General features: G+C 41.3%; 1 protein-coding gene across 3 annotated transcripts in view; it reads left to right on the forward strand.

Annotated features, from left to right (window-relative positions):
- ctnnal1 (catenin (cadherin-associated protein), alpha-like 1) overlaps positions 1 to 24,954 on the forward strand; it is a 56,003-nt gene that overhangs the window by 22,538 nt on the left and 8,511 nt on the right. Inside the window, exons 2-9 of one of the 3 annotated variants that reach the window (XM_038724789.1) lie at positions 12,820 to 13,009; positions 17,785 to 17,972; positions 18,795 to 18,914; positions 20,240 to 20,329; positions 20,603 to 20,773; positions 21,745 to 21,945; positions 23,676 to 23,759; positions 24,089 to 24,247. In XM_038724789.1, the coding sequence (XP_038580717.1) occupies positions 12,820 to 13,009; positions 17,785 to 17,972; positions 18,795 to 18,914; positions 20,240 to 20,329; positions 20,603 to 20,773; positions 21,745 to 21,945; positions 23,676 to 23,759; positions 24,089 to 24,247 (1,203 nt within the window). Of the gene's footprint in view, positions 1 to 12,819; positions 13,010 to 17,784; positions 17,973 to 18,794; positions 18,915 to 20,239; positions 20,330 to 20,602; positions 20,774 to 21,744; positions 21,946 to 23,672; positions 23,760 to 24,088; positions 24,248 to 24,954 lie in introns of all 3 variants that reach the window. The other 2 variants (XM_038724788.1, XM_038724790.1) reach the window with 2 other exon arrangements.

Below are 24,954 nucleotides of genomic sequence, written 5' to 3' on the forward strand. Positions count from 1 at the left end.
GTTGACTACCAGCTATGTACAGCGTGCTCAACAACCCAGCTATATTCTAACGTTAATAGCTATCCTTATTAGCTAGGCTCCTTACATGCTTGCTAATAACTTTTTTCTATGTCTGGGTGTCCGACATTGACGGTGTTGCGTTGGAAAGATTTGTGCAGCGGTGTTCGTGAGAGAGAGAGGATGTGCTGCACGAATGCACTACGGCGCTCTACAATCAAATACGATTTTAAAAAGGCCTAGAAAACACTGTTATGGTAAATATGAATCCACAGCCAGGAAACGGTTAGCTTAGCGTAAAGATTGCAAACAGTATAAAGAGTGGTATTGATCTTTTCATCTAACTCAGCAAATAACTGTAATTTCCAAAATCTCAAACTATTCCTTTAAAATATCTTTAAACACTGACATTGAGAAAAAACATACTTATATTCTATGGAGAAAACTATTGTTTTAGTCTGAAAGCCAGGTATCGTATTCACACCAGTATCAAAAATCTCTTCAGTAAATGGTTAGGGCACAGAGAAGATGCATGTAGGTTTCAAGGCTTAGGTGAGCCACTGCCCTAGGGGGCTCTGTATCTGATGCTGACTCCCACAGTATATTCCTAGATGCATCCCCAGGTACACCGGAGAAGGGGCAGGTGACCAGTTGAGACACCCTGAGGGAGTTTGACCCAGCAGTCACATTGTGTTCAGTGCACACCTCTTCCTCTCCTTGGTTGACCCTTTCCCTGACTTTCTCTTTGTCTGACTCTGTCTCTCCCTCCCTCCCACCTACTATTCAGAGAATTACGTGAGCAAGAAGGAATGAAAAGCGGTATTGTTCTCTGTTGACTGGAAGCTGTGTGTGTGTGTGTGTGTGTGTGTGTGTGTGTGTGTGTGCGTGTGTTTCATCGGCTGTCCTTTCTCTACTCTAGAACTATGCAACTATGCAGAGATCATGGCCTTGGCATGTCACAGTGGTCAGAGGAGCAAAGAACATGTTTTAACCAGTATCATATACCGTCTTTTCCGTATGTCAGGGTTCAGTCCCACATCTAATACACACAGAGCACTCCTTGACAACATCAGTGGCATACTTAGCAGCTACAAAAGGGGTTCCATTACAGTGTCACTTATACACAAACTCTTTTATTCACTGAAAAAAGTAGATAGTGGAATGTAGCCTAGTAAAATTGCACTGTACATAATATATTGCCTCATAGCTTGACAGAGCCCAGGACCATAATACTGTATCGGCCAACATACTAGTTAGACAGCAATGCCTATGTGGGGCCTCTTTCTGTGCACAAGTAGGTGGGGGCACATGTGATTGTTCACAGTGAGAATGGAGTCATATTTCATCATGCGCCTAACTTGAGTCCTTTCAAAAGGTAAGAATTGTTTCCCAAAGAGAGGAAGAAAAACAGATTTCAGACAGGTTTGTGTTTTTACCGCTTGTAATGTTGTTTTTTCTAGTCAGGAAATGTGACTGACATGCAGTGGCTCTAGGGCTAGATATCAAACCCTCTACTAATTTAGTTCTGACCAAAATATATGCTTTCCATATCACTGTATAGCACTTCTATAGAAAGTATCAGAAACCGTCAAAGTACCTAAAGTTGGCATTGAATGTCTGGACAAATCTCGTTTTACTTGTTCTTTTTTTAAATTTGAATTAAAAAGAAATTTGTTTTTAGACTATTTTATGTAGGGGATGTTCTTGTGCAGCTGCTTGTGTTTTGACAACATTCAGCTTTTAAGGAGATTGCTTCTTTTGTCGAATATAAAAAGAGTCTTGTAAGAAAAACACACAGATATTTCTTAAATAGTTTCTAAAACAGTTTGTATTAGCACTAGTATCAGAAAACACTACCCAGCCATAACTGATACACAAGCAATCGTTATGTTTGTATTGACAATTTCCGACTGTAATTACTTTCAGCTCTTGAACAAAAGGCCCCAACATTGCATGTATAACAGACCTGCTGTGTGCCATTCAGTCACTAAAGAGACATGATACTCTGTTGTTGGTCATTGTCCTTCTTGAGTAGTTGGTTATACGCACTGGGACGCAGCTAGTTATTATTCATCAGCTATAACCATCTCGCTGATGTTTGCTGTGGATTCAGTCTGCCTGTCCACTTATTCAAATGTCAGCAGTGATTGCTGAGCCAAAGCTAGAAGGCCAAACACTGCCCTTTTCTCATAAAACCCGAACGGTGTACAATGTGATAAAAATCCAAACTCATTCGTCTGCTAGCCCGTATGCCGCTCAGGTTGTCTTTACTCTCCGTCAGCCCTTGTCTCTGTTGGTCTGTGTCTGTATCTGCAAGCCTTAGTACACCCCCACTTCTCCATGTCTACCTCCATCAGTGTCCCCATGCTTGTCCATCTGATTGGCCACGTGTCTGTTGGCATTCTGATCTGTAACCTTTGTCACATGTCACTTGCTTTTGCACCCACCGTGTTCACTGTGACTACACATTACATGGATGCCTGCCGTATGCGACTTGGAACACAAAAACGTCACAATGAGAAGCAAACAAAACTATCAAATACTTGAGCAATAATAGTGCACTAATTTCATTTAATAGCTATTACTGCTAAGATGCACTGAAGAAGACTGTTCCCAGCAAAGGGTAATGCTATATTTAAAATAACCTGAGGCATCAAGAAACAAATCTTTACTAACTAGCAAAAGTCCCCCACTAGCAGTTTAAATTCTGTATAATTAAATACAATAGCCAATAATTCAGTGATTGCTTCAGTACCTGATGACGAGCCAACCTGGAGAACATTGTACTCATGCTAAATGAAGAAAGAAATGAAAGGGAGGATTCTACAGTTCTTGTGAAACACTTAGTATAGTAGAAACAAGCTGTAAACACACTTTATGAAATCATATATGTCATATATCTAACAAGTTAGCAAACATATGCCTATTTAAACTAATGTTGTGATAATTATGGTGAAGAAGAGAAACAGAAAAGCAGTGTTCTCATGCAACTGCAATGAAAGTACAATAACAACTTGCAATCTCAAAGAGACACAAGCACATAGAGATGCTTGTCCTTTCGGGCATAAATACACAAGAATGCTAATCTGTTTGTTGGCTAAATTACATGATTGTTGGCTTCTGTAGTCTTCCTACATCCATCACCTCCTCTGCCCCCCCAACTCCCCATGCTTTTCTCTCTGGCAATCAGCTGGAAATATCCCTGTCATCTTGTGGTCGTATAGGCACACAGTGATCTTTTCTGTCTTGCCGGGTAAAACGATCTGTGTTCAATCAACCTGAAGGGCCAAAACTATACTGCACACTCTATCTTTATCGCTGGGAAGTTTGGTGTTTCAGCTGTGTGTGTGTGTGTGTGTGTGTGTGTGTGTGAGGAAGAGGTAGAGAGGGAAAGTGGGCTTCACTAGTTGGATGCAGCCTTATAATGTCAGGCCTAGAGGCTGCTATAACTGGTTTGGTGGGCCTAAATAGGCCTCCCAAATCAGACTCATATGAAGTCAGTTTGTCTCAAGAAGAGATTTAGAGGAGCGTGATGCCTTCTGTGTGACCTCCACAGGTCCAGCAGAATTGTTGTGTTTCTGCTTCTTTCTGTTTCTGCTTCCAAATGAAGAAGTGCTTTTGGTGTGGTGTCAATGCCTGTATGTTTTTAAAAACATTACAGAGATTAAAATGTACCTTATACCTTTTAGGGACGCAGCTCAAGCAGACTTGCGGTGTGTGTGTGTGTGTGTGTGAATGTCTCTGCAGTGTGTGTGTGTGAGGCAGTACCGAATGAAAAATAGCTCTATATGCAATCTAATTCCTAAAGAATGCATGACCAGTCAAGACTACATATGGATGTGGTTCGGCTCAACTTATATGCTAAATTGAACTGCTGCCTTGTGGTTCTAATTTAACAAGGTACACCAAGCTACACTTGCATTCTGCTCCCATTAGCTGACTCTGTAACTCTGTCCATTGTGTCTGTGGGCAGCAGAAAGAGCATAAAATGAGTGCAGATTACATTTGCTAGATGAGGGCATGACTCATTGTTGCAGAATAAGTAAATTGGCCACTGGCCCTTTGTGTTTTAGTAAAGTTTTTGTTCAGTAATGACCAAATGGTGTACAACTTTATGTCATGAAAACTGGCCATATTCATTTGGACCAATCACTTGACATTAAGGTCCTGGAAATTAACTAATTTCATTTGGGGAATGAAAGGGCATATGTTTTCTGACTAATAAGTTTTTGCAGCGCCAGAGCTTCATGGTGCAGCAGCTCTACTCTTTCTTGTTTCTGGGGTTTTACAGTATAACCCTAAGGATGCTGCTTAAACATCACAAGCTGATACTGTACTATATCTCATTGTACTGCACCACAGCAGCCTGGCTCCAGGGACTGACGTCAAGCACTGCACAGAGAAGATGCCAGAGGAGAGATGAATGAAGGTGGGGGGAGAAAGACAGAGAGTCACAAGGGAGGGACTTTTGAAAGAGGGAAGAATGGCATTAGATACACAGTGAGGAAGAAACAAGACAGGGTAAAGTGTGATGTAGATGTGACATGTCCTGCTCTTTATTCTCTCGCTCCCTTCACCTCTCCCCATCTGTCTGTATCCGCTCTACTCCTAACTCCCTCGTCTCTCTTTTCATCTCCTCGTATCACTTCCCCAGTCTGGCTGTCGACCAGTGCGGCATCGAACTCCCGTCTGCTTGCGGGCAATTTGGAAGGAATTTGTTCACCCATTAGAGTGCACGTTTAGTACGACTTTCATCCCTTTCCTCTTATGTTTTTCTCCCCCCTCCCCATTCGCGGTACCGCAGCAAACAGCCAGCCAAGTCTCTCCTTGCATCAATAAAGACCGAACAGAAACTCTTCAGAAGTTCAGATTCTGTGGAAGAAAAAAATGTCTGTAAACCCCCAGGAGAAACCCAAATGGAAAAGAATAACATTCAGTGTCCTTTTGGGTGCCGTCGTCCCTGCCACAATGATCCCTTTGTGCTGTAATGAGCAGAGATGAGACCAATGTTTTTTCCTGCTTAAGAAAATGATCTATATGCTGTAGAGTGTGTGTGTGATGACAGCAACAATCTGAGGTGTACAAGGAAAAAACTCACAAAATAATGCAGTTTCATCGGATCAGAAAGTAAACACCACCAAGATTTTAAACCTTTTTGTTTCTCTCCTCATTGTCTCCTTCTCTTCGCACCAACTACCGTCCAATTATTCCTTGCCTGTAGATATACTGTTTAAGCACGCACACTGTACACACAGCAGAAGTAAATACTTGTATCTGCACACACATGCCTAAGTAGACTGTGCTGTCATTAGATGGATGGATAATGTTTCCCCCACATTCAAACATGCGGAAATCCTTGATCTTGGCCGCTAATGGCTGAATGTGATGTAAGTTTCTTTACTAGGATTCTGTTTATTATCTAAACTTTCAGTCTTTTTTCTCTGGAAAAAACAACGTATTTCTGAGGCCAAGTAAAGCTTAAAGGAATCAGATACAAATAAGCAGGCACTTGCCAAGCAAGCAATTATTGTGATGAATGGCATAAATGTGTGTTTAATAAAAACCCTGTCAGGCCTACTGGATGAGCTTGTTCACACTCACTTTTGTCTCTCGGCCTTTGTTTGCGAAGGATTTCTTGCAGTTATTAAATGACAAGAGTGACGCAAATGTGCCACTGAAAAGAGGCTTGGGATTGATCTGTTTTGAGTAAACTGGATTTTTCTTCACAAAGACACCCATTTCTCTACACACGTATACAACTGCACAATCCAGGAATCAGAACAGAGAAGAAGGGAAAAAAAACAAGCTGGGAGAAAGAATCACTCTGATAACGCCAAACTTTGTCCCGGCTCAGCCATTCAATGAAACTCAGTCAGTAGCCATGGGAGGCAGCCACAAATGTTTCCAGCTTTTGTTACCCTCTGATTTATAGTCGGTCACTGTGTCCTTGAGGTGTGAGTCTAGATTTCCCGCTAACCAATGGGTGAGCTCTGTTCCTGTATTGTGTTGTTTAGAGTAAGCTGTTGATGTCGCTTTTTTTCTTGTAATTGTCCTCCTAATTATGGACAACAAAGAGACGAGAGGTGAATTGTTGGGAATTGACTGGTCTGAGTACCAGGGGAGAAAGTGGTAAGGAGGGAATAGGCAGGCTCTGTTGTGTTAATGTAAAAGTGAAAAAGAGAGACTTTATAAGAGAGCATATACAGAGCTCTGTGTGTGTAGGAGCAGGAGCTCACCTCTCCAGAGTTTCTGCTGTTCATTCAAGTCCTGACATGCAATTTTTAGAGGTTTTCTCCCGAATCAGGGACACCACACTGATGAATTCTTTACAGTGACGTAAGAGCAACAGGTATGTATATACCAGAATGTACATTCCAAGTTGTCCCTGAAATTTATTAGCTGCTTTTCTCCACACACCCTTCTTTATCCAAGCCGATATAGCACCAAACCAGGAGGGAGTTAAGTTTTTTTAGGTAATAGAAGTGTTCAGTTAGCCTTGTCAATAAACAAATCTGTTGGATGTCTGGCTTTGCATCCAAAGCAACATTTGTGCTTATTTCACGGAGTTCATATCGTGGAAATCCTTGGTGGGTTCTGGAGGCTTTGGGCCGGATGCTGCTTGATTGGTGGTGCTCATTGGCATTCAAACACTGCTGAAGTGCAGCAGAGCGCAGCAGCGTGATATGGCAAGGGTGGGGTGTGAAACAGAGAGACTGAACTGAATGGAGAGATTTTAAATGAGTAGACTGTGGTGCATTGTATAGTACACTCCTAACCTTTAGCTCGAAGGCAGTTTTAATGATAGAGCAGCTGTCTATAGGGATGAAGCTGGGTGTCGAACCTCAATGCTTTTCTGGTATAGAGCAGAAGTATCAAAATTTGATAAGTGCTGAAATTGGCATTGAATTTCTGATCATATTTGTAGTACTGTTTATTTATTAATTGATCAGATATTTACTTATTTAAATAACGATTTAGCAGCTGTTGCTTATGTTTTTGAACAACACTGGATAAGTTTGGATTCTTTTGTAAGAAGAAACTCAGGAGTCACAGAAACTCGATACCCAGCTCTAATAAGCAGCGCTGGTTTACTGAATTTAAAATTTGATCCACTGACTCTGAAGTGTTTCACTACTAAACATGGAATGAATGTGTACTTTTCACTGACACAAGTTCCTTTGATACACACAAACACAAAGGTCTCTCTTCTGTGATGGCACTGTATCAATATTATGTTCTCTCCACCCAGCTCTGTTCCTGTTTGCACAGCCCAGTAAATGTACCCACCTAGTAATCCCTAATGGAGGAAATCCCAGGCAGTGGTTATTCTCTGCTCCCTCTCCCTCTCTCTCTTTGTAATTCACACATACTTTTTCACTCTGTTTGTCTTTCACAGACACGCTGTGTTAAACTTGTTAAACTGACTTCACTCTCCGCTCATCTGTCGCAGTGTGGAAAGGGCTTTTTCACACAGGAAGATCCGTCATCAGGTTTTCTCTTTGTGTCACTTTCGACCCTCGCTTTCATTTCACCTCTGTCTGTCTGTCAAACTCCTTCTGTTACTTCCTGTCTGTGAGCCTCAGGTTCTGGTGTTTGTGTACCTGCACACATGCTCTCTTGCTTTCACCCCACTTAAACACTGGTTTCTGGATCAGCGCTAGCCTGAGTGATCTTGGGTGTCTTGTTTATACCTCCTCTGGGAAAACAATCATGCCTTTCCCTGCATTCAGACATGCACAAACCCTGCAGACATAAAAATACATGTACAGTACTGTGTATATACACTTTCTGTTGTACATACAACAGAGCCGTCCAGAAAAGCCAGCCACAACTCCTTCAGCCATCAGAAACATAAAGTTTCCATCATAGAGATGTTATGAGGTCTGTTGTATAACATGAATATGACTTGATGTTGACAGCAGTCTGTTATGACGTAGGTCTGAATCATGTGTCACGGTGCCCTAATTTCCCTCTGTTAGTCTGCTTAATGTCCAGCCAGCCGGCGTTGGTGTTTTCTAAGGAGTAGCCTACTCTGTGTGGGTGAGTAAGTGAAAAACAGTGAGCTCACAGGGAGGGAAGCTCTAATACTGAGATAAGGAAGACAGAGTGTTGCATAAAGTGATGGGTGACGGACAAAAATGAGCTGGGTCAGGATCTTGCTTCGGGACAATGGTCTTTCACAGAACTGAGAGCAAGAAAAGAAGCAGACACACAAGTTACAACTTCTTTTAAGGGAAACGTGGTGACAGTCGGATGGGTACTGACAAAGAGGAAATCATAGAGGAGTAAGAGTGGAGGTGGAGGGAGAGCAGCAGGGTTATAGTAAGCTTATTCCAAACATGTGCTTTTGCCATTTAAGCATCTAGTCGTCAGAGCAGCCAGTGCAGCTCACATACACGCAAACACTTATTCAACTTCTGTCTTTCATTACGCCTCTGAGCACCTTCAGTGCTTGGCTTTATTTGGTGTGTAATTTGGTCAAGGCACGTTAAGTTCTGGGTGATGTAGAAACAAGGATACCCCTTTATTTGGTCTGCTATTGAGCGATTATCTTTATTTTCTGATTACTTTTTTTTACCCCCTTCAACTCAGCTTTGCCTTCGTCTCCTGTTTTTCCTCATGCCTCTTTTATTTATATAATTGAATTATTTATATAATTCAATTATATATTTATTTATTTATATTTAGGGGAGGCTCTGGCTCAGATGATAGAGCGAGTTGGCCGTTAATCGGAAGGTCGGCGGTTCAGTCCCTGGCTCCCCCAGGCCACATGTCGAAGTGTCCTTGGGCAAGATTCTGAACCCCAAATTGCCCCTGGCGGCTGTTCTGCCAGTGTATGAATGTGTGTGAAGGTTATTTTTTGTTTGAGCACTTAGGCTCAGTGTATGAATGTGTGTGAATGGTGAATGCAGAAATAGTGTAAAAGTGCTTTGAGTGGTCAAAAAGACTAGAAAGGCGCTATACAAATACGGAGCATTTACATATTTGACAAGTAACAATTTGTATGTTATTGTATAGAAAGTAACTGTGTATGTGTTCTTTGTGAGTGAACTGAACTACTTTGTTGTGACTTCAATACAGTACAGCAATATGACCTTCATTTCTGAGAATTGAATTTAAGCAATACAGTTTTCTGTCTTGTGCAGAATTTATGCCAAACCAGGCAGCATTTCGTTTTTTATTAACATTCCCAGTTTATTAAAAGAATTTAAGTCCTTTGAAGTTGGAAAATGTCCATCCTTGACACAATCTTTTACACTTGCATATGGCTTAGTTTTTTTTCCATTTTTTTTTCAAAATGACCAAACTATCATGGTCTTTCACAAAAAGAGACATATTTGCCGTGCACAGTGCTTATGAGCATGGAGTTGGAGGACTATTTGAGAGGTGTCAAACACGTTGTCAAAACCAGTTTGAAGAACTTTGAAACTCATTGATATTTGATGAAACTGTCAGTGTGGGTGATGTGTGATGTGCAGTTTTAATGTGGGTCATGTCTCACAGGGCAGCAGCTTGAGAGGTTTTGCTGACTGAAGCTAATTTAGAGTTGTGGTGTTCAGAGTCTTAATGACATTTGTAGCTGGTTTATAGGCTCCCGTTTGTGGTGTGCCACTGGAGTTCGCATGAATGAAGACAAATAAGACATCTGAACTCATTGTGATGGGATTTTTCACACTTTTCTTACATTTTGTACTTCATACATTTCCTGGTCGGTATTGAATATTTTGGGTTTTGGACTGTTGGTCCAAAACAAGACAGTTTATTACGTCACCTAGGAAACTGTTTAATGGGTGGTACTTAACACAATAAGGTACATAAATAGTCCTCCATTTGGAGTTATTCACTAACTGATTATTAACGATTCATTAATTATCAGGTCATTCCTGATTCATTCCTTTTTTCGTTCCTTATTAACTACTCACAATTTTAGGTACAGTATTGTAAAGTGGCACTGCTTTTTTTATTTCACTATTTCCTGACATTTTAATGGAGCAAACGATTAATGGTAACAGGTGAATCAAAAATGTAAATGATTACAAAAGGCTTGGTAATTGCATATACTATATATTACATAATTGAATGTAGAGCCAAAATGATCAATTTGTCAATTGGCAGAAAATGAATCTCCCTGGCTAGCTCTATTTTGTTTGATTACAATGCAAACCACAGACCCAGATAACAAAAACCTCTATATCATGTTTGAGCACAGTCTGCCCAGTTTCTGTGTGCTGCCGGGGGAAGTACTGATCTGTGACAATCCTGTCAACTTTCCATGACATCTGAGGATTCATTGTGTTATACACTATCAAATATACCTTAACACACTGAGACTGCCTGGTGTGTTACAGTCCTGTCACAGGACGCTGCTTGTTCAAACAGCCATCTGAGCTCAGCAGTACCAGCGTGTGTTCTGAAGCCCACAAAGACTTTAGTGTAAAAAGTTCACCAGCAGCTGTGGACCAATTAAAATCACCACTCACCACTCCCTAACCCAAAACGGTTTGATGCGTGCGCGCACACACACACACACACACACACACACACACACACACACACACACAATGATAACAGCTGGAGAGAGTGGAAGCAATCAGTAAATAATTAATGATAATTGGCTGTACCCATTCATAATTGATACCTCCAATTACCACTAAGAGGCCCCATCTGAATTTCGAGTATGTGCGTGTGTGTTTCAGTGTACCCAGTAGTCTTATATATGTCACAGAAGACCATGTGTGCATGTCCCATCTGCTGTGTTTGTTGCTGTTTTTTTTAAAAGAATGTTATGAACTATCTTTTAAGGGGTGATGGAGATTAGATGCGTGTTTGTGCTGTAAACATGCATTCTCTCTTTCTGACACGCATAGTAAGTCATCCATTCGCTGCCTTCCAAAATGTTATCTCCACTTGTAGCTGTACAGGCAAGAAACTCCTCTCTCTCCTGATAAACAAATGGAGTACGTGCTCCAGATTCAACATGCTCCCTTATCATAGGTGTTGTCTGGAAATAATCACAGCATACATTCACTACTGAACAAGAAAAACACGGCTCAAGAACAGCTGGATCGAGCTTTCTCAGTCGCAGCCCCTAGACTGTGAATGAATTGCCTCTCTTCATGTCAGACTGGCCCCCAGCCTTCCGTTTTTTAAATCATGACTTAAAACTAATTTTTATTCCTCTGCTTTTAATCTGGGATGAGAGCTATATGTTGCTGTTTTGTTGTGTATTTTGTATATTTATTTATTCATGTCAATGTACAGAACTTTGGTCAACCTGGTTGTTTTTGAATGTGCTTTAGAAATAAAGTTGGATTGGATTGGAAGAAGTTTGTAGATTCTAGTTGGGATGTTTTTTGTACTCTGTCTTGTCTTGGACATTGAGGACTCAGGATTTTATTTCAAGACCAGTCAAGACCATAACTTTGGGAATAACAATAAATTGCTCTTGCATTGTTTGATTTATTTGTTAACATCCTAGCTTTGATTGTTTGTAAAATGTTGTTACATTCCCCGCGATGTTAAGCATGGAAAAGGATCATTGAATAAAGATGCTTATGTTGATTTCAGCTCTTCAGGTGTACAGTGTTTGTACGTGGGTGTTTTAATGGGAATGTGGATCTTTCAGATCAATTTGAGAAGTACCTAGGATCTCGTTCCACATTTTATTGTGTGTGGGGAACTGGTCTTGACTTGGTCTCGCCCTCCCTGGGTCTTGGTCTCAACTTGGTCTCAGCCCCTAAAAGTCTTGGTCTTGTCTCGGTCTTGATAAACTCTGGTCTTGGTCTTGATTTGGTCTCGGTTTGGGCGGTCTTGACTACAACACTATTCGATACCAATACCAGTGAAATTCCACAATTCCTGATACCAAATTCGATACCACGTAATAAACATACACTCCTTTTAATAAATTCTCTGGTATAGTAAAATAAAATAAAAAAACAACAAAAAACAGCGTATTTATTTAAAACTAACAACATTACGACAGATGACACAGACTGGTAAGCGGTTTGGAAGGCAGCCTACTACTACGAGCTATGTTTACATTACGTTAGCCTGAACACTGATGCCATTGCGAACGTTGTATGTTACATAGTTGGCCAGGCAACAAAGCAATGCCAGTTGTCTCAAACAAAAATAATAATAACACAAAGTACTTCTATACACAGCTTTTAGACAAGTCAAGGTGGAGCTGTTGCTGCTGCTGCTCTTGTCACCATCTTCCACGTGTTGAATCCCCATTACCTAGACTACCTACAGTACCGACATGTTTTCATAATTTTGGTATCGTGTTTGGTTACTCAGTGTCAGTTCTCGGGACATCCCTAAATTCTAGATTGGCAATGTGCAGCCATGCAACTTATGTATTCATTTATATTCCTCCTTTTATAAAAGTAACAATAAAGCAAGGCTTTAATATCTGGCTGTGACAAAGTATATAATGTTAGATTGTCATGTTTTTCACACACATCTGTGGTTTTACAATGAGTGTTGTTCAGCAGAATTCATCAAGTCAGTCGTTTATCAAACAAAAATGTTTATCAATCTGTTTCCAGCATCATAAATGTGGAGATCTGCTGCTTTTATTTGTTTTTTGTTTTAATCATTGTAAATGATAATAAATAAAAAATACTCAAATATATATGGTCATAGGGCCTTATATTTATATTTATTGTTTTTGGGGGGGTTTTCACAGTTGCTGTAAACCCTGCAAGTAATTCTGTCATCAAGTAGTCATTTGACAGTTTTTGAGTGTCATTGCGGTCTTCCTACACATAAATAATAGCCAACTCTCTCCCATTCTCTATCCACACATTCCTGCAGATCACCACTCTGATCAACCATAAAGACAAGCCAAAGAAGTCAGAGCGCACCCTTGCAGCCATACACAGGGTGGGTCAGGCGGTGAGCGTGGCTGTGGGACGTTTTGTCGCCGTCGGGGAGGCCATCGCCACAGAGAACCAAGAGCTAAAGGATGAGATGGGTCAAGCCTGCTTTGAGGCACGCAGAGCAGGTAGGCGTCTTTGGCTGGATCTTAATATGTGCAGCACTCAAACTCAACACAAGTGTTTCTTTCACAAATTTATGCTGTAAAAGGGTGAGGGTGCTTCATCCTAAATGCTTCTTCATAGTGGCTATGTTCCTGTCAAGTGCATGGCCATGGCTTTATGATCTTCCCGAACTGCCAATGAGGATGTTATAGTTGGTTATCCAATGAGACTTAAGTTAATGTCTCCATCAGTGTTTATTTGTCAAGACAAAGTGAGAGTTTCATAAAGCATCAGGCAACACCTTCAGGTTTCACTGTATTATCAAATTTTAGCAAATTTCAATTTGTGTATACGGCCTGGCTGTCAAACAGTATTAAACCCCAGGATCTCCAGAGTGTTCTAAAGACATTGTTGTTATTAGGTTGAAAGTAAAGGCTGGGGAAAAAAAAGCTTTTTTCACCCAAGGGTGCTGTGTAGAATAAATGTGTCTGCACCGGCTTGGAAAGCACAGCATAATAGATTGTGATAGAAGGCTGCTGGAGACTTATGCGTCAGGCAGTTGCCGAGATTGAAGGAGTTGTAGTTTTCCCGATATTCACTGCCTTATAGATTGCTTCTGTGTTACGTTGAGAAATATTTCTCAACCTGAAGTCAGGACCCCAATTTTGTCCCACATTTTGAATCCAATCTGCTGGCTGGGTCTTTTTTTTTTCTTTCTCTTTACTCCTTATATCTGCATTACTGCAGCTTCTTTCCCGTTCTAAAACTTGCAGGTTAGGTGATAGACTATTAATCTGAACAGACTGTAGTCTTGCCCAATGTGTGCTACAAGAAGCCCCATCTGTCTGGATGTTTGTGTGGATGTATCAAGTGTAAAACAGTAAACAGCTGACAGAGACAAAGAGGTACTGAGGGTTGCAGTATATTGGGAAACTTAGTTCTTATCAGGCAAAACAAGGACCTCATTTAGCCTTCTCCAGAGCAGAGCGGAAACAATATCACATTGGATAAGAATTTAGACACAACACCGTGATAATAGGTTTATATTGGGGGAACCAGCAAAGCGTTTAATCCTCACACAGCTCGGATTTGTAAAGACGGCTAAAACTCAGACAAAAAGAGAGAGCTGGTGGGAGGAGGAGAATAGACTGATGGGAAAATGTATGTGTGCGCACGCGGGTGCGCAAAGGTACGGCTAAGTAAAGTATATTCGTGCATTTGTGTGTGTGTGTTCATGTGCAAATGTCTGGTTGTGTGTTGTCCACAGTGACTAATTTATTTAACTTCTCACTTTCCTCTTTGGGAGGTGTTTTCACAGTTTTCCCTTGCACTTCTCCTGGCAGACACTGTAAAACTGTTTCCAGATTAAAAAAACAACAACTTTTTGTCTGGTCTCTGATCATTTTCTTTAGAAATGATGGAGACATCTTCAGGGATAAAAAGACTTTGCAGTTTTTAAGTCTACGGGAGAGAGAATGGCTAGTTATCGAAGGACTGACATTTCTCTAATACCTTGCTGCAGGGAGAGCTTAATCAGGCAGGCTTCAGCCTTGTGTGCTATAATGAATTAAATAAAGGCAGGCTGAAAGCACTAGTTTAATTAGATGCTACCCATCATCAGAGCAGTGGAGAGATCCAATGAGGCAGGTCAGTGAAGGCAATCTGTGTTGGATCTCTGTCTCTGTCTCTTTCACTCAGTTTCTCAGTGTCATTCTCACATCTGCGTGCTTCTGTCTCACTTTCTCTTTCTCCTTCAGAAAGATTCAAGATACGATGCTAGTTGGAATCAAAATCAAGTCATAGCACATACTGTATGTGAGTGTTTAAATACTGGACTACATGTGGACTACACGGACAGGGCAATAAGTTAAGGAATAAGCCTCTAAGCATACCCAACACAAGGTTGGCCTTTTTAAGGTTTACACTCATTTCTGAAGTCTACAGCAATGATAGCAGTTTAGTGAGGCTGTTCTGAGGCACAGCGGTGCTTAGAGCTAAATGCTAACATGCTGATGTATAGCAGATTTATGGATCTTAGTTTGGCATGGTTAGCATGCTAACATTTTCTAATTAGCACTAAACACTAAGTATAGCTAAGCCTGATGGGAATGGCATTAGTCTTGAAGGCATTAGGTCATAAACTAAAGTATCAGACAGGTCAAAATGTTTGACTGATAATGGCGCTCCACGTTCCAAAGTTAAGGAATCCCCCAAGTTTGTACAATTTATCCTGAGGGGAACATGAATATCTGTACCAAATTTCATCGTAATCCTCCGTCAGACAGACAGACATTGCCATCTATTGAGTCATCCAAGACTGACTGCCTGCAAGCACTGTACCAACACATCAAGGATCGCCCTTTCAAGTTTTCACTTGTGAATAATAAATTGATTATACAGAAAAAAGGAGAGTTCAGTATTTCTGATACATGATTTTCCATGTAGGAACAAAACCACTTTACAACAACAGAAGATTTGAAGGCCACGAGTACATTTGATAAGTAAGGGGGCAGTGGGAGGATAGCTGTTTTACATTTAAGGTCATGAAAATTCATACTCTAGTCCATACCATCCATATTCTGGTGATTTTAGACAGTTGGCTCCCTCTGCTTTCCACCCTGGTAGTGTCACAGGGGGGAGTTGAGCAGCATTCTTTGTGAGCCAGGCCTAGATGTTTTAACTGGTGGTTAGCGGAGCTGGCACTGAAAAGCAGCCTGTCGGATGCAATCAGTTTGTCGGTGCTGCTTCTTTTAAAAGACTAGCCAAACCCCATAGACAGCCAAGCTGCATGACCTGATAGAGGTCCAGCTATCTCCCCTCCCCCCTCCCTTTCTGAGCTCTCTTTCTCTGAGATTTCTCTCCTGATCCGTCTCGCTCTTAACGCTGGACATTTTCCTCTTGATAGGTAGGTACTATTTCGGTGATGGGTATTCAGCCTAAAACTCCGTATTCTTCCCTTTTTGGGGCTAGTATGAGCAGGATAGAAAGAGAGAAACAGGGAATGCTGGACTATTTATTTATAAATATTTTCAAATTTGCATATTCACTATATAATTCGTTTGTATAAGAATTTGCTCTACCCCATAAATAGCTCACATCATCCAGAAAGCATACCGGTAGTGTTTGGGTAATGCTGGCATAGCTGTCGTACCACTGTGCTGAATATAGTACCCTAGTGTTTCATCCTGTCCAGGACACTCTGTTCTCCCAGTGTTGAAGAGTGGCAGATTGGAAGAACACTGTGCCATGGTGTTGTCTGAACTAACTTAGAGGGCATTCAGGAAATCATCTGGTTACCATCCATCCTTCAGTTTTCTGCCTCTTATTTGGGTCCAGATCACAGTGGCAGCAGGCTTTCTTTCTCATTTTTGATAAGCAATACCTGTTTTTTTTAAAGATTTGTACTGAGCAGTACATTTTGCAGTTGAAAAATAAACGTTTAAGTGCTTTCTAGTTGATGTAATGTATTTAATGCTGTTTCTAAATGCGCTTGGACACATCATGTCTGTACTGCTATTTCGTGTTACCAAAATTTTGTTATAATGGCACAAATTAAACTGTCTAGATCAAGGTGATTAGAATATGCACAAGCCTAGGAAGAATGTAATACAAATGTCCCCACTTACAGTTAAAACATTGTGTTTTAGTTGTCATGTTTGAAGTTATTTTTGATCTAGGGCTGAACGATTTTGGAAAATAATCTAATTGCGATTTCTTTTTTTTACCAATATTGCGATTGCGATTTAATATGCGATTAATTTTTAAGCTCTTTACTTTCTGTATTATTCAAAATGGACAAGCAATAAATCAGTGTATAGAATGACCAACACAATATTAGATAGATGGAACCTACACTGTTCTTTCTTGTGGGTCAGGCCTGTGTTATGACGAATTAGGTAGAATTATTATTATGAGCAATGGTGGAGAAGATATATCAAATTATAATAACATGAACATTAAATAATATGATATAACATCATCAGGTCGGCCTACCTACAGACTACAAGAAAAAGTAAGTTCACCACAGTGTGTTATACAGTAAGAGCTCAATAGAAAACCCACAGTTCAACCACCAATGAATGAGTCTTTCAGACTGGGCCTCTTTCGGACTTGTGAGTTTGGTTTGAAACGCCATTTCACAGATATTTTCTGAGCTGACTGGTGACTGTGTGTGTGATGCAGGTGCCACAATACACTTACCTTACTACACATGTCTTTCTGTTCTGCATTTTTCCTGTCGGTCAAAGCCGCAGATGGCCCGACGATTTCGCCCACCACCACCACCAAGTTACCTGTGGGTGGCGGGTGCTACTTTCATTCCCTGTGTGACACTAAAGTTTATGTAGTGTCAGCTTCTGTCAAGCTTAAGGCCATTGTACAGCAAGAAGGCAAGGTACAGCGTAACGTGCAGACAAAGCATCAACTGCAGAATGCTTTCCTGTTGGGTGTCAAGTGACCAGAGTGTAATAGCAGCCTTTGCGATTAGAAAATCTCGTTTTATTACATTGCGGTAATATCGCATAATGCAATTAATCGTTCAGCCCTAGTTTGATCCCAGTGAGATCCAGGCAGTGAGGAAGCTTTATATAGATTTTAAAATTGGGAAAAAGAGACCACTGGTATGGGATACAGTACAACGTATCGGCAGATAACCAGTTTAGGTATACAAATCAGTAGCAGCAGAGAAAAAGTTGTATTGTTACATTCGTATACACCAATAAAAAATATCAGACATGTACAGTTTATCAGTCTGGCTCTGTTGCTGAACCAAACTGTACCCTTCTCTCCTCTCTTGCAGGTGATGCCATAGCCCAGCTGACAGATGTGGGATCAGCCGTGCCGTCCCAGTTAGACGGACGCGTCACTGTGTTCAGTGATAGGACAGGGATGGTGAAGGCTGCCCGCTTGCTTCTCTCCTCAGTCACTAAAGTCCTGGTCTTAGCTGACCGCATTGTCATCAAACAAATAATCACATCACGCAACAAGGTGAGATATGCAAATGCAAGATGGCATATCCATTTAAGATTAGGCATAAACTCTCTCTTGCTTAGTCTCTCTTACACACACAGACACACAGACACAAAATACACCCTCACACACACACCTTAGCAAACTCCATCTTGAGTACTTCATTTCCTAATAGATAAGCACTGGCTCTCTGAAAGAGGGCTCTAGAGGTAATTGAAGGGAAGCAGCACATTTAGCGACCGCATAAAAACACAGAGTGAGACACTGTCTCTCTCCATTGTACCTGGCTATGCTCTTAGCCAGACAGTGTGATATGGATGCAGCTGTAGACTGAGCCAAGAATGGAAACGGGGCCTAATCGTGACTGGTTAGCCTTGTTTGGACGGACAGTCGACAGCCCCCTGTTCTCCATTACTGGAAAACACAATTATATCTCTTCCTCCTCTTTGTCTGGTATGGATAAAAGTAGATGCATTTGCACTGCCAGCTAGCCTACCCTCTGCAAATAAATTAGCAGCTACAAAGACTACTATTAGCTAAAGTGCAGGTTAGGAACTACTTAATCCGCTTATTTTATTTAAGGATATAACTGATATAATTACATCATATTGAGCCATTAATACTACAAAAGACAGCGCTGGAGTAACACATAAATTGGATGTAAAAACCCACAGTTCTCTTGTAAGGAAAGGGTTCTCTCTTGGGAAATAAACATGGTATATGATATTCTCGGTTGTTCAAGAGCAGTGTTTGTTAGGTTGCCACAGTGTGGAAGGGCTACAAGAACACCAACCACTCAGCCATTCAGTTGATTTTATTTTATTTTTTTACTCCTCTCAGGTCCTGGTTACACTCGACCATCTGGAAAGAGTCAGCACCTTCCAGGAATTTGTACAGATTTTCAGCCAGTTTGGCAATGAGATGGTGGAGTTTGCCCATCTCACCGGAGATAGACAGAACGTGAGTAGTGTGTGAAGAAACCAGCGCTCACCGCTTTTCAGTTTTAAGAGTGTTAAAATCATCAGCACCCTGTAAATTTCTCTCAGTAAATGAAATGTAAATGTGGTCTAATTTTGCTGCATATGGTTATAGTGATGGTTATGAACATGCAGTAATTTGTCTCTCTGCAACACTGAGCACATTATTTATTCATGCAGATGTAATCTTCTAAGAAGCAGATATTTTCTAAACATGGTATTCTGAATGTGCAAGCAAGTGGTGGAATTAGACTGTGAAACCTGCCGTACTTACATAGGCAAATCAATAATTCAAGCGTCAAACATTCACACTTCCCAAAAAATCAATCAACAGTGAAGTAACAAGGAGTCTTCAGGCGTCTCTTGTTTCCACACTGTTTCCTTATTCCATTCTGTGTATTCATTTTTTGAATCCATGTCTCAATCCATAAGAGAAATGAACAGGTCAGTTGTGACTCATACGCCACAAACACTGTTTACATCACGAATCAGTGTTGATATAACTGACCTATGCTTTCAGGAACGCATTCTCTTTGCAATGTATCAGTTTCTATCCTAGCAAATTTGCTAAACAAAACTTTTGCTCAAAGCCTCACAAAAACAGACCAACTTAGGGCTTCTTACTTTGTTCTGTCAAGGACTGCTAATCCTACTTTGATGCATACATTCAGCCTTTGCAACTAAAGCGCTTTGCCTGCAGAAGCTGATGCAAAGTGCAACGGCTGCAATATCTAGACAGGGAGAGAGGATCGACCATCATTCTTTCTGAACTTCTTCGGGGGCCCATGTTTTGACACGCACATCATATCTCTCACCAACGCTAATGCTCTTTCTCCTCATTTACCACCCTAATCTTTTTTTTATATTATTCACTCCCACTCATGCACATGCAAGCACACAGCCCTTTAGAAAATCTACCATCTTCATCTGTTGAAGCACAGAGGCAAAAATATTGTCTTCTATGGCAAAGTGATGGCAGAGGAGTTGTTTCAGCTGCCTTTTCCAAATCCCCTATCTATCTAATCCCAGCTGTCTATTTCTGTTTGGAATACATGGAGGGGTCATACACGCTGTGTCTTCTTTCCTATTCTGAGAGCTCTTTTTATTTGATTACAATTAACCTATGAAAGGTTTGTGTGTGTGTAGACTTGGAGAGGAATCTCGGTAACATTTGTGTGTCTCTTCATACCAGCATAAAAGAGATTTGTTGCATACTATTGATGTCCTTCAGACACCCCAAGAGTTCTTAGAAGTTGCAACTGGAGTAAAGCCACCCATTACCATCTGGTGTGTGTGTGTGTGCTGTAGGACTTGAAGGATGAGAAGAAGAAAGCACGGATGGCAGCAGCCAGAGCAGTGCTAGAGAAATGCACCATGATGCTCCTCACAGCCTCCAAGGTAAGCAGCTGGCACACCAACAGTAGACCTCTGGGCAAAGGGTTATGGATTATGTCTAGTTTAGTATTATGTCAAGATTCACAAGTTTATTTAATTTCAAGGTTTTTTCAAATGCTGTAAGCAGTGGTAATACTCAAAACTCAGTCACGTAATCATAAAAAGTGAGAGAAGAGAGTGAATAATCATAGTTGAAAAACAAGACAAAGGACAGAAGTTTTAAAAGAGTAGCGGAGTGCTCAAGGTTTGACATTTCACATCGAATTCCCTCCAAAGACTTGCCTGAGGCACCCAGATTGCGAGTCAGCACGGATCAACAAAGACGCCGTGTTCCACCGAATGCGTTGTGCCCTGGAGCAGGTCATCGAGATAGTCACTGAGGCACGGAGCTGTGGGGAGAACAAGATCCTTCCTGCCAGCATCTACAACGGCATCAAGGACTTCAAGGTAGGGTCAGAAATTAGACTTAGTGGAGTAGTCGATATATCTTACAGTAAAGGCTTAAGATTAGGGATGCCCCTCTGACAGCTGTTGGCCCATGAAGTTAAGTAATGATCCTCTTGTGGCTGAAGTGTCATGCTGAATAAATTTTTTTATTTTATTTTATTATTTTTTTTGAGTGCGCTTAAAAATCGCTGTAGCACAGCCTTTTGAAAAATGGCAGTGACATATTCTATTGATATTAATAAGAAAATTTAAGCAGAAATCATTAAATCACAATCTAATTGTGGCTCTGTGTGAGTGTTGGAGTGTGTGTGCAGCATTCACTGTGTTTGTTGCAACAGCTTCATGTGCAACTCAGAGAATCAACACGGAGGACCAGCCCAACCTATTTTATAATTTTGGTCATACAGTTGTGTGAATCTCCATTAAACCTACATCACCATGAATAATCTCCTCTGTCCTTCTTGTACACTGGCAAATGAAAGCGATAAAAAACAAACAAATGTGAAGGGTCTTTTCCATTGAGATAAAAGAAGAAGAAAGTATTTTAATGAAAGGACCCAGAGATGTGTATTGCTTAATAAATGGCTTCATAGCTCTTAATGACAGAGTTTAACTAAAAGCTTATGTAAACCTGTCATCTAAGGACACATAAGCAGAGGAGATTACTTCTCTTAAAAACATATCTTTGTTAAAAAAGACAGGAGAAGGCTGAAACAGGAAAAAATGCATCAGCTTTTATGTTTGTGTACTTGCTGTTTGCAGAATTTATTGTGCATCTTCGATGGCCCCAAGGTGACTCAAAGACTAAACCCATAGTCAAGAGTCAAGAGTATAACGATAATGAGATAGTAAATTATGTTTTGTTTTTTTTCATTAGGACATTTGTTAGTAAAACGTCTGTGTGTGTTGCCACCTCAGTCTTTTCCTTTCTCTTAACAATCTTTCCCAACCCTCCTCCCCCTCTCCTGCAGTCCAGCGTGGAGTGCCTGCGGGAGAACCTGTACTCCTTGTCACCACAGAGCATGGGCAGTCAGCTGGAGGCACTGGTGGAGCGGACAGAGGACTTCACTGATTCGGCCTACACCAGCCACGAGCAGCGGCAGGCCATTCTAGGTCTGTGCCAGCTGGCTCGCCAGGACACTCAGCAGCTGGTGCACGCCTGGGTCGAGGCGGTATGTTGGCACAAGCAGGCTCGCTTGCACAGATGCACATACATCTACAGGAATATTCATAAAAACGTGTCATACCATATTAAGAATCCAGTAGTAGCTCAGTAGAGAAGTACCTCATCTGTAAGAAAAGTAAGTTCAGTATCTTATAAAAGGGAGTACACCTATCACATTTTAGTAAATATTTGATCATATCTTTTCATGTGACAACACTGAAGAAATGACACTCTTTTGCCAGCCCTGAAAAATGTCACAGAGTGTGGCGCCCGCAGTTGCTTGTCTGTGGCTGCACAAAGTTGGAACCACCTTTTTGCCTGATCATTGTTGTAAGCTCATGAGCTTACGCCATCTAGGGGATGTAGATTGTGTCTGACTTGACAGCGGAGGGGAAGGGAGCAACCGAGTGAGAGGAGGTGCGGAGCGAATATTTGCTGCTCAGCGCTGCAGTCCAACATGATAACGACCCCAAACACACCTCTAAGACGACCATTGCCTTGCTAAAGAAGCTGAAGGTAAAGGTGATGGACTGGCCAAGCATGTCTCCACCCTATTGAGCATCTGTGTGGCAACCTTAAACCGAAGGTGGAGGAGCGCAAGGTCTCTACCATCCACCAGCTCCGTGATGTCCTCATGAAGGAGTGGAAGAGGACTCCAGTGGCAACCTGTGAAGCTCTGGTGAACTCCATGCCCAAGAGGGTTAAGGAAGTGCTGGAAAATAATGGTGGCCGCAGAAAATATTGACACTTTGGGCCCAGTTTGGACATTTTCACTTAGGGGTGTACTCACTTTTGTTGCCAGCAGTTTAGACATTAATGGCTCTGTGATGTGTTATTTTGAGGGGACAGCAAATTTACACTGTTATACAAGCTGTACACTCACTACTTTATATTGTAGTAAAGTGTCATTTCTTCGGTGTTGTCACATGAAATGATATAATTAAATATTTACAAAAAATGTGAGGGTTGTGTACTCACTTTTGTGAGATACTGTAAGTAAGATAATAAGATGCAAAACAGAGTTACCCAAGCAAAGAGGAAGAGATCTGGGTTGGGTTACTATTGTCAGTGTAAGGAATGGCTCACACAGTCATTTCCCCTACTCACTTTCTTTTCACACGGCCCTCCTGGAACAACGAAGCATAATAACCCATCCGAAAAATAGTATTTACCGAGGCTTAGAGAGAAACATCACGTAGTGTTCCGCATTTGGCTGCCATTCAGCAGAGTCTCCTTGGCCTTCGAAATTGATTGGGCTTATGAAACAAGTCATTATGTTACAGTTTCTTATTGTAAACGTTCAAGATTACACAGAGAGACGGCTGCCACATATCCGTACAGTAGCGCCTCATCTAGCCTTTGCAATTGAAGGTCATCTGGAGAACTCAACAAACACTGCATTGTTTTGAAATCTTGAGTGTCCTGCCCAGTTCAATTTTGGTCTTGGTTTCTTGTTGTGGCAGGTTTAGGAGCATATATATTTGTTTCCAACTGGATTTGTGGAGTCAGACAGAATGAAATTTCAAAAATTGAATATATATATAAATATTTAATTGGGATAATTTGTTTAAGCCATTTGCGTTTGATTTAACACAATTCCATGTTGAAATGCCCGACTTTCTTATTGCATATTCAGAACATAATAGTTCACAAGTGTAATTGGAAAGTCAAAAACTGGCCTGTAAAGCCAAGTTGGGGCTCATATTTTATTCTCCTCTCCCTCTCTCACCGCAGCAGTCTGCCCATGCCAAAGAGGCCACAGAGGACATGGAGGTGGCCATCCTGAAGACATGCCAGAGCGTCAATGACCTCAGACGTGAGGTGAGCGGCAGTCTTTCTCTGCTCTTCTCGTCGGCCCTCTGAGTCTGAATAGATGTACTCAGCTACAGAGTGACACAGACATGACTGAGATGTCTCTCACTGGGTGTTCTGCCTCTGTAGCTGGTTTCCCCCGTTTCTTTTCCCCCATCACTCTTCAGCTTACCTGTCAACTCAACTATGCCATTATGTCACCTCTGCTCTTCTTTTTTCTCTGCCTCTTCAAAATCCACTCTGCCTCTCACTCATCTCTCATTCTCTTGTGTTTTCTCCAGCCTCCATTACTCGCTTGTCGTCTTATTCTGCAATTTATTCTTTGATTCCTCCTCCAGCTCCATAAGGTGGCAGTCGGCCGTGCCTCAGACTTGCTCAAAGTTCACGGGGAGCAGCTGCCTCTACGGGCTCTTAAAGCCGCAGGCGCTGAGGGAAACCTGGAGGCAGTTGCGGAGTATTCACGCAAGCTCACCGAGCAGAAGGAGCAGCTGGTGGAGGTAGGTTGAGGCAGGCGCAAAGGAAGTAGGGAGGCTGGGAGAGGTTTGGTGGTAGTGCCACCTAGTAGAGGTGTTCATCTGGTAAATAATACACCAGTAGTGTAGTGAAGTTTAGATTTTTCCATATATTTGTCCGTACTCATCAATCTACCTTTTTAGGCAAAACAGCTGACATGCCACAAGCACTTGTTTATGCTAGGAAACACATACAGCTTGAGATGAATGGAAATGTAGACTACACTTCTAATCCGCAACCAAATTAAAGTAAACGTGGTTCTGTTATGCAAACACTGAGCAGAAAACTACCATGCAGGCTTTGTCATATCTTTGCTAGTGGCATAAAAAACAAAACCTGTAGTATAATTTGAAAAGAGACATTGTGTAGTGGTAAGAGTAAAAACTGGGGAGAAACGTTTTCTTAAAGATGCAGGAATTCACTCAGAATCCACCCACACTAAAAATAAAGCTTAAACACCATTAAAGTTATTTTATCTTCCTGCTGGACCCACATGAGTGCCTAAGGTTATCGTGTAAACCTCTAAAATATATATATAAGATCTACCACTGTAAGTAAGGTCGTATGACCACCTATGGTTGTGTTTTTGCCAGTTAGAGCTGAATTGGTAGGCAGGTACTATATATACAGTAACTTTTAACATTCATAACTGCATACACTGCAGTATACCTTTCAAACCTCAGAAGCACCT

This window comes from Micropterus salmoides, unplaced genomic scaffold, assembly GCF_014851395.1.
Source record: "Micropterus salmoides isolate LMB-PRFRI ecotype aquatic unplaced genomic scaffold, ASM1485139v1 Ms_hic_scaffold_17, whole genome shotgun sequence".
Classification (NCBI taxonomy): Eukaryota; Metazoa; Chordata; class Actinopteri; order Centrarchiformes; family Centrarchidae; genus Micropterus; species Micropterus salmoides.